The following is a 9,931-nucleotide window of genomic DNA, read 5'->3' on the forward strand; positions in this document are numbered from 1 at the left end:
TGGTTTGCCACAAGTCTACGTCCACTCTCAACCCTCAATTTTTCTCTCTCGCGTGGCTCTCACTATGTAAAAAAAAAAAAAAAAAACTCTTAAAACTTATATTTATAACACTAAGAATATAATAGAGCTTAAACTTACTAACTAGTATCAACTGATTTTTCTGGGCCTGAGATAAAGTCATCCCACATCACTTAAATATCTACGTGCATGGTCCCCACGTCCAAGTACGAGATTGGGCTAAACAGCCCTTTATATAATACACAATTGATTACGATAAAACCTAAATTTTCTAACTAGACATTGGGTATAATAGACTCCAAACTTCTTAAACAGGTATGGCATTTAGTGCGACCTGTTTATGGGCTGCACAGAGCATGAACATGAGCAAATTACAGAGCTGTTACATGGCAATCAGTCAACGGAAGAATTTAAGCTAATAAAGGAGACTGCATATGCCTCTTTATCAAAATGCTTTGTTTTCACTGGTAGCGACAGAGTAGTAGGACTTGGTTTATCTTGCTTGACAAATGACAACCCCTCAAAATATTTCTGCGCCATGTGACACTATTGATACATGTCAGAGGAAGAAAAAAAAATGAAGGAAAGAATCCATGTGGGTTTATGGAGATGATGAGAGGTAGTGAATCACATAGGGCAATTTGACTCTAAAACACACATAAGGAGATAGGACAACAGGGAAAAAAAAGAGAGAATAGAAAGAAAAGCTGGAATGGGCACAAAGGAGAAAAAAAGAGAGAGGCAACTTTGGTGGTACACCCTATTTGTCAGAAAAATGCAGCAAGGCTACACAGATTAGCAAATAATGACCCTCTCTCACTCTTTCATTCTCTCTTCTGATGAATTCTTGGTGGAAAATAAAGAGGAGAGGAAAGAAAATTAAACAGGACCCATCTTTCTTTTGTTACAGCCTTACACAGGAGAATCCAAGAAACTATTGCCACCAATGATTTAATAGTTGGGATCAATTGGTTAAGATTTTTTTTTGTGAAATTTTGGTTCCGTGATCATGTTCTAGTTTCAGGCCCTACCTGTAGGTTTCAATCTAATCTTATTTATAATCAACGTGGTGTGTACTGTTATGATGATTTGAGATACAATCTCGATTTAGCTGTTTAAAAATCATGTTGAAATGGGTGATTATTCAATTATCAAAATAAATAAATAGCACCCAATGCATAACGGGTAGCAGATTAAAAAAAAAAAACAAACATAAATGGTAGTTTCGTAGTTATAGAATCTGAACCAAGGCATCTTTCATATTTCATTTGACCGGTCCCCTTTGACCGTTTTGACAAGTTCTGGTCAGTCTAAATGATAGGAGAGCCACTTTATCCCACTTGACTAGCAGAGCGTGTAACACAAAATCTTCCTTATTCTCGTCGGTTGCGTTGAAAGGCGCGTGGATTCTGTTTCACTCTCAATATCCTGTGAAAAAGGGGTGCAGATTTGCTTCAGAGGAGGAGGGAGGAGACCCAGGTGGAATTAAAATTCATTTGAACTTTATGTTACATCGAATAGCCTAAATGGCACAACTCCTAATCATAAGAATTGAAGCTCAAAATGGAGAATTATTTACAATTACCCAAATGGGATTTGGGGATTAATTAATGGAGAGTTTCTAATTGGTCTATGATGAATATTATGATCATTTTGAAGATGATTGGTTCTTGCTATGGGAAACCAAAGTAAGGATTGAATTAGCAAGCTTGTTGATGGCATCAACTAAGCCGTTAATGCCTTGCCTGTTGATCTCAGTCTTGGTTTCTTCAATCTTGAGTCTTCTTTCATGGAGACTAAGGAGGTCTCTATGCCTTCTTTCTTGTCTCTCATCACAACCCTGAAGTGCTTCTGCTATTATGGAACCACTTTTGTAGATTGCACTTCCCACTTCATGATTTGATGAGCTTGTATTTGCAGTCCCACTTGTTCCCTCTCCACCAGCACCACTACCTCCTCTTCCTCTTCTCCTTCTCTTTGCCGGTGAGTCCGAATAGTCACTTGTATCAGTATCTGAGCCTACTGTGGGCAATGTTAGATGAGGCTGATAAGAGAGAGGAGCAGCTGGTTGTGCCATTGGTGGTTGTTGGGATGGTGGTGGAGGAGGTGGAGGTGGTAGGGGTAACAATGGAATAGAACCTGAGACTTGATGATGTTGCAATAGAGGAGGAAATAAGGGTTGAACAGCATAACCAATGTTAGGAATAGAAGCTAATGACCCACCACCACCACCCCCAACATTAGCAATCTTGTGATGAGTTCCTTTCTTCTCCACCACCTCCTCCAAAGCCTGAAATATCTGAGGCAGCATATTGCTAGGCAAGTTCTTTTCTTTCCTCTCATTCTTCTCAAGTTCCCAATAAGACCCTTCAACTGATCTAACAGTAGTATTTCCATCTCCTCCTCCTCCTCCTGATCTTTCAGCTATTCTTCTTCTCTCATAATCTCTCACTTTCTTGTAATCCCTCATGAGATTGTCCCACTTGTCATTGCATTGGTTTTGGCTCCTCAAACACCCTTTCCTCCAACAGTAATCCTCAACCCACTTCCATCTCAACTCTGTTGGCTTGCTTGATCTTCCTGCTTCAGCACTACTCTCTCCAGTACTTCTCTTCATTCTTCTCTCATCATCCATCTTCTTTGCTTCTATTAACACCATTGTTTCACTCACTGTCCAGTTCCCTTTCCTGTAGTCCCTCATTACACTGCTACTACTACTGCCACCTTGATCAGCCATTATCAGGTGCATATACAACTCTCTATCTCTAGCTAAAAGAGAGAGGGAGAGAGTAGAAAGTGAAGTCTGTGTGTCTAAAGAAGATTGAAGAGGGTCATGAAAGAATGGAAGTTCATGGGGTCCAAGAGTAATGGTCTTTATCTCTGTCTCTCCTGCTCTCTTTTAGGAGACTTGGATTTGATGGAGTGGTGGGTGTTCAAAGCTACTCAAATCTCAATAAGGTTTGGGACAAAAGACAACCAATTTGGGTCTACCTAAACAAAATCTCAGTCTCTCTCTCTCTCTCAACAAACGTATCATTCAAAGACAACAACAACAACTATATGTTTTAGTGGGGTTTTCATGGTTTGGATTGGATTGGATTGTGTTTCCATCCAAAAATAATAACAATACAAGGAATCAAATATATAAACATCCATTAGTGAGCTTCAAATTGATTTTTGCACTTACTAACCTTAAAATCTTCAAAAACCTTGAAAGTAGAAAGTCGGAATCTAAAACTACTTATTGGAACCACTAGTACTACTGCTTCTCCCCATACCAAAGTGAGGGAAAACTATGTTTGTGTGTGTGTGAGAGAGAGAGAGAAATCAGGCATAAGACATATCAACAAGCCCCAAAAATTTCACAGAGAGAAAGAGTGAGTGATAGAGAGAGGGGAGGGGAGGGGTTATAACTTATAAGTGTTTTTTTTTCTTCCTGTTTTTCAAGGGAGATAAAGATTGGAGAAAAAGAAAAGGGGTTGTCTGCAACAGAGAGTGTGTGAGAGATGACTATCACTGCTCACACACGTGGTTTAGTGCACCAATCATCACACCCCCAACCTTTTTGAAGCATAACATATAGTTAATCATAATGTTATTAAATCAAAGTTTTTATGGTTTGTAATAAGCAATCTTTAGTGAAACTGTAATAGTATCTCTTTTTTAATCGGGAACGAAACCATATCATCTTGTATAGACATTTCGAGAACAAGGGTATTGTTTTCAGTGAAAATCGAACTCAAAATCCTCCTGAGTGTATACGATTTGATCTCAGAGAGATTTACCTATTAGACTCTCACCCAAGTGGTTTACATAGTAGTTGACAAAATATGCTTCTTCTATTTATATAAATATATAATGTGCTTTTAGAAGAGAATGCATTTGACTTGAGTTCCACAGAAAGCGACTTTCTTTGCAGTCATGAGTCATCTAAGATCTTGAAAACTCATAACATTGGGTGCTTTATGAAACGTTTTTGGAATGTATAAAAGAAAGAAAAAGTACTTCCAGAATTTATGAAAATGAAACTATGAAAAAGATTTACAAGCTACAATAAAAATATTCAACTTTAGAATCTAAGCATATATTGAGAAGCCTGTGAATTAATGATTACATTGTTGGTTCTTGAAAACAACATATATATTCAAATGTGATATGCCCCCACCCTATATATATATATATATATATATATAAGGAGGATCATGATATACATCATGGAAGAAGATCAATGTGAAAGAAAATCTGCATGAAAAGATTCAATTAACATGACTTAGCTAGGAACCCTAATCATTTGGTTTAGTACCATAACTAACCATGCAAGAACCCACTTTCTTCTTTTTTTTTAATTAACCAAGTAGCCAACACAAAATGCCACGAGCTTTTGGATCGGAAGGAGCGATGAGGACAGTTTTGTCCATTTGGGATTATACTGATGTCAATTTCGTCTTTTCAGACAGGGACACTCGAAAAGCATTCGGCCACGTCAGCAGGCTCTCTTTTTCTCGCATTTTCAATCTGCCAGCTAGGACCTGCGGGGAGTCAGGAGTCAGTTTGACCAGGGGCTTGACCATGAGAGGTGGGTCCTGGAACACATTGACTAGTCCTTTTCGTGCCAAGTTTTTGGACTCTAGCCAGCCTCAGTTTCTTTGGCTACAAAAATACTCCTAATTTTGCAAACCTAAATTAATAGATAGTTATATACATGAGGATATAATACAGACTGTGTGTAGCTATATGAAGGTACTAATGGGCCCATCTGTGTAGAGATGGGGTAATGATGTGTGAAATGTCCATACCAAATTATCAGAACCAGATATCCAAAACAGTTCCATTGATGAACCAACATTTAATAGGGAGGGACCATGCATAGATGTTATTAAAACTTGAATACTTGATCATCTATGTAATATTTTTAAATAATCATTAGTAATATTTTAAATAATAAAATATCACATATTTATTTATCACAATTGTTATTTACAAGTTTCTATATCCTAAAAACGCTTGATGACAACATCATTAGTAGTAATTCCAAACAATTATTTTTTTATGAAATACACAATATGATAATTAAAAATTGATCACTCATCCTATTGTGCAAATATGTCTTGCAATGTTCACTACTGAAAATTATCTTTCAATACTTGTCGTCGTTGTTATGTGTAAAAACAAATGCTAACTTCAAAGTCGATATTCCAAAAGAAAATGGAGATGTTTCTTTGTTTGCACTAGTACTTTTTTTTTTACGGGGCTCATATATTTTTTCATTGGAGGCCTGATATATTTTTTCTTGGGGCCTGTGCCTCTAGTGAAAATATACATAGGTTTACCTCCGTCTCGATGAGATTCGAACTCAAGATCTTATGGTCCAGGACAGGCTATCTGCTATCCCATATAGCTTTTTAAAAACCGAATTGAACCGGTGAGTTCAACTGAGTACCGAACGATCTACCAATTCAGTTAAAGCTCAAAAATCAAGTATATGTCGAATGGATCAATACTAGTCAAAAATCGGGTTGAATCAGTGTCATATACCAGTTGCCCGATCGGTTTGATCGGTATTTAAAACATTGATTCATGTTTCCTAGGTAACAATATGCTTTTGGTTCTGCATGCATCTTTCTTTTCATGGGTTTCTGCTCGTGGGCTTTGACAAGAGGTGATAATTGTAGCCCAACCCTCATAATGTGTTAACATGGACCATGGTCATGTATTCCAATAAAGTTTGGGCTTTACTATTCCAAGCCCGAGGATGCAATATGAAAGGGTTATCATAGTCCAAAACTCCAAATCAGAATTGTATATATATACAACAAATTAATGGCTATGATTTTGCCACGTGTATCATTTGACTCTATGTAGTTCTACATTGCAGAAAAACGATCGCTTTCGTACAGCTAGAGTCTTTCTATAGAGAGAGGGGGGTTTGTTGAGGAGGATCCTTCCTTCCTTTGCCTTTTTGGTTTTTCGTCTGCCTCTGACCCCTCTTGCTTTGTCAATACGCGCTTGCGCTTTTCGATTCAGATAAAATTAAATTACTCCCTTAATTGCCTTCAATTTCTCGAGCTTAATTCTCTGTATCTTCTGATTTCCAAACAGTAATTCTGTAATTCCGATGGCTACCGCTGGAAACAAGAACATCAATGCCAAGTTGGTGAGTTAAAGTTTAGACTCCGCCTTAGGTCTCTCCGGTGCTTAGTTACTTGGTTTGTCTTATGTATTTTTGGCATATGCTGAATTGCGATCGTTTTCCTAAATTATTTTAACCATCTTTTTTGGATGATGAAATATGTATTCTTTTCATTTAATTCTGATGGCGGGTTTGTTTTGAATATAAATTCCGATGTGGGTTTTATTTCATTCCGTTGATTGTTCTATGCCTGTGTCGGTCGTTATCAATTGCCTTCTTTCTCCTCTCACATATAGAATTATCTTACCGTTCTGTATGCTTTTTCTTTCTCCTTGTAAATTCTGAATTGGGTTTGCCGTTTTTCTCTCTGATCCCGAATTGGGTATTTTATTAGCGAATTCTGTGTTTTCCGTTTACTATGGGGATTGAGGTCAACTTATGAGTGGCTTAGTCAAACTTTAGTTTAACTTATGAGTTCATATGTGATCTGATATTTGTTTTCTTAACTGCGAGTTCGGATATGGTTTGTTTTGAAATAAACCAAATCAGAAGAGTTTTAGTATATTGACTATGTAGGATAGAGCCCGGTAAAATCCTTAAAAATTGTGGTAATGAATAAAATCCAAAGGCAGCAAAAGCATGTGCAAGTAGAGAATTAATACTCATTAATCAAACTAAAATGCTCCACCTAAAAGTTTTGACAGTAAATTTTGGTCACTTGCACTTTGTCATGTTTCCACTGTGACTTGGCGTTCCACGCAAACTGTACCAAGGTAAGTTAGAACCTTTACCTCTTGGATTATTATTTTAAAATATGTTATTTTTCCTGCAACTTACCGTTTGATGTTTGTTTGCCCTGTTGCGTATAATATGCTGCTTGTGTTGTTCTGGCATTGGTTTCAAACCATCATGGTGGTTATATTGCAAGTGGTTGAGGCTTATTATGTACTTCAGGTGCTGCTTGGGGATGTTGGAGCTGGAAAGTCCAGTCTTGTATTGCGTTTCGTGAAAGGGCAATTTGTTGAATTTCAGGTGGGTAAACATTGTTTTAGGTCTGTTTTGGGTGTGATGACATGACGCTAGATTCCCCTGAGTGCTTTACTTGTATTGTTTATCAGGAATCAACCATTGGTGCTGCCTTTTTCTCACAAACATTAGCTGTTGATGATGCGACTGTGAAATTTGAGATTTGGGATACGGCAGGACAGGAGAGATACCATAGTCTGGCTCCAATGTACTACAGAGGGGCTGCTGCTGCAATTGTCGTGTATGACATAACTAATCAAGTAAGTGAGTTTGGGCATGATAAGACGTCATTCTTTTTTCCTTTAAAGATTTAAAGCACTGTGCCTTATACGTAAATTTCTTTCGACAAGTAGTTTCTTGGCATACTGTTAGACATTCTCATTGTCATTGGTGTCTTTTTGGTGTGTTTAATCTGCATTTTAAATTCGTTGTTTTTTCGGTTGTTATTTTTAATGCTGCATAAATGTATGTATTGCATGTATGATGTATTAACCAGTGAGATAAATATTTTGAGTTTTTTAATGGTCACTGGAATTGAAATTATGTAAGGTAGTGAAGCTTGATTTACGTGATGCTTAAGGTAAATTCCAACTATTTATTTTCTTTTTTCTAGGCCTCATTTGAGCGGGCAAAAAAGTGGGTCCAGGAACTTCAGTCACAAGGTATTATTTTACATTCTAAGTTTGCCACGTGTTACTCTGTTTAAATGCTCAAACCCTACCTGTCTGCCTTTTAACTGGAATTATATTTGTTTAGTTTTAAAAAGGAAGACATCTTTAATTTTTTTGAGACTGTGTAACCTCTCCAAGGTTGCGCCTCTTTCGACTGGCCTCGCATGGTAAACCACAGACCCTAGCAACCACCTGCAAGCCACTAATGTTTGTAAATCCGAGTTGCGCCTGGGGATTTGATCCCAAGGCCTTGCTCCTCCAAGTTTACTGCTGGTTCCATAGTCCCCTTCCCTTACCACTGGGTTAACCTTGTTTCGGTAACACTTTTGAATTGTTCTGATTTGACTGCAGTTCAGTTGCCTGTTCGTGCTTGGAATATATTTTGATTAGTTGTTCGTAGTTGATGGATTCTTTATTGTTTTTATTTCTTGGTATGGACTTATTATGTAGATACTTAATTACCTACTTAATCATTTTTATGTCAAGGTAACCCCAATATGGTTATGGCACTAGCTGGTAATAAATCTGATCTACTGGATGTGAAGAAGGTTGCAGCAGAGGCAAGTTACTACCCCTTGCTAGTTGAATTTTATTTTAGTCTATTTTACATTTACGAGTTTGCAGTTTGTAAACAAAATTGTGTTTTTCATTAGACATTAGATAATTCAAATGCGAGTAAAACTTTCTAGAAGTCTGGAGCTGAAAATAAATATAGGTTGCAGCACCCTGTGTAATTTACAAGGCAGTAATTCTTTTTTATAAACTCCGTTGGTTTACTCACTTATATTTCTTAATTAAAATGGGCTGTTTTCTTTGGTTACCTGAGGCATTATTGAAAAACTAAGAAAGAGGAGGATGGTTTAGTGTTTGTCAATTTACAGTCTCTTCAAAATTTTCCTCTCCTTTTCCATTACCATTCGCCCTTCGGGTTGGGCCATGGAAGGTTTATCAATTTCCATGTAACTCATATATTTGTCTTCTCTTATCTCTCTCTGTTCATTGATTGCAGGAAGCACAAGTATACGCCCAGGAGAATGGTCTCTTCTTTTTGGAAACCTCGGCAAAAACAGCAACCAATGTCAATGAAATTTTCTATGAAATAGGTATCCAGAATTGCAATGAGTTTAGCTGTTTAAGCGTGTCTTATTGGTCAATGCATTTTAATTAAACCTGTAATTATTACTGGTTAATTGATTGGCGAGGGTAGCTTGTTACTGAGCATATTTGAAATATTTGATTGACATACTTGAATCATTAATAAACTTAAACTTCGTCTGCTCATACTTTGTCCATTTAATGCTGGGTGCACTATTATAAACAGATAATTTGTCGATTCCTGAACTTCTATGTGTGAAGATTATCCTGAACACCTGCTGTTTCTCACGAGAGCCTGAACTATGAGCTCTCGATGTTTTTGAACAAATTATGTTGAATATGCTGTCCTGTGTGAAGTTCTTAAATTTGATATTTCAATTCCTTCTTGTTCCTCGTACAGCAAAAAGACTACCTCGTGTCCAGCCAGCGCAGAATCCATCTGGAATGGTACTCATGGATAGACCCACGGAGAGAACAGCAAATGCATCTTGTTGCTCCTAAGCGCTTCTACATCATCACCACCACCACCACTGCTTTTGTGTAACTTATGGTGCTTGTAACACCTACTCTCCTGAAATATATGTTTCATAGTTTCCTGGTTTCCCCTTTTTTGTGTAATTACTCAATTCAGAATTGTACATGCATGGTCCCTTACCAATCAGTGAACAGAGTTTGAGATTGGGTTCCCTGTACTGATATCTATGTGGCTTCTTATGAATCTTGTCTCAGTTTCGGGGCTGAATTTTTTGAACCTTACACTCTCTACACTAAGCCAAGCCCACTAGAGAAGCCTACTTAGCCTGATGGCACAAGTGCCGTCTCACCACACCTGCAACTCAGGTTTCGATCCCCTCTTCCCCACTGAATTATTAAAAAAGAAGCCAAGCCCACTATAATTCTTTGAATCACTGGATATATTGCAGATATTGCCCATCTTGGTCATGGATTGCTGCAAGACAATGTACATTGTATTAAGGAGAACTACTTAAAG

The 9,931-nt window shown here is 37.5% G+C and overlaps 2 protein-coding genes across 2 annotated transcripts; one reads left to right on the forward strand and one right to left on the reverse strand.

The window, feature by feature from the left end:
* Positions 1 to 1,520: 1,520 nt before the first annotated feature.
* Positions 1,521 to 3,240, reverse strand: LOC120013935. The gene has a single exon (XM_038865921.1). It carries the CDS (start codon positions 2,765 to 2,767, stop codon positions 1,667 to 1,669), a length of 1,101 nt encoding a protein of 366 aa, XP_038721849.1. The 5' UTR covers positions 2,768 to 3,240; the 3' UTR covers positions 1,521 to 1,666.
* A 2,694-nt stretch (positions 3,241 to 5,934) lies between these two features.
* LOC120013727 (ras-related protein RABF2b-like) lies at positions 5,935 to 9,682 on the forward strand. The gene is made up of 7 exons (XM_038865639.1): positions 5,935 to 6,172; positions 7,103 to 7,180; positions 7,267 to 7,434; positions 7,788 to 7,836; positions 8,332 to 8,405; positions 8,855 to 8,948; positions 9,341 to 9,682. The coding sequence occupies exons 1-7, from the start codon at positions 6,134 to 6,136 to the stop codon at positions 9,439 to 9,441; spliced, it is 603 nt and encodes a 200-aa protein (XP_038721567.1). The 5' UTR covers positions 5,935 to 6,133; the 3' UTR covers positions 9,442 to 9,682.
* The last annotated feature ends 249 nt before the right edge of the window (positions 9,683 to 9,931 follow it).

The sequence above is a fragment of the Tripterygium wilfordii genome, chromosome 13 (assembly GCF_013401445.1).
Source record: "Tripterygium wilfordii isolate XIE 37 chromosome 13, ASM1340144v1, whole genome shotgun sequence".
Classification (NCBI taxonomy): domain Eukaryota; kingdom Viridiplantae; phylum Streptophyta; class Magnoliopsida; order Celastrales; family Celastraceae; genus Tripterygium; species Tripterygium wilfordii.

Bases quoted from the DNA above. Each gene is read 5' to 3' on its own strand.
- LOC120013935 (XM_038865921.1), bottom strand. From the start codon at position 2,767: ATGCACCTGATAATGGCTGATCAAGGTGGCAGTAGTAGTAGCAGTGTA.
- LOC120013727 (XM_038865639.1), top strand. From the start codon at position 6,134: ATGGCTACCGCTGGAAACAAGAACATCAATGCCAAGTTG. The intron at 7,181-7,266 runs GTGGGTAAACAT...ATTGTTTATCAG, and splicing joins GGCAATTTGTTGAATTTCAG to GAATCAACCATTGGTGCTGC. The intron at 7,837-8,331 runs GTATTATTTTAC...TTTTATGTCAAG, and splicing joins CCAGGAACTTCAGTCACAAG to GTAACCCCAATATGGTTATG.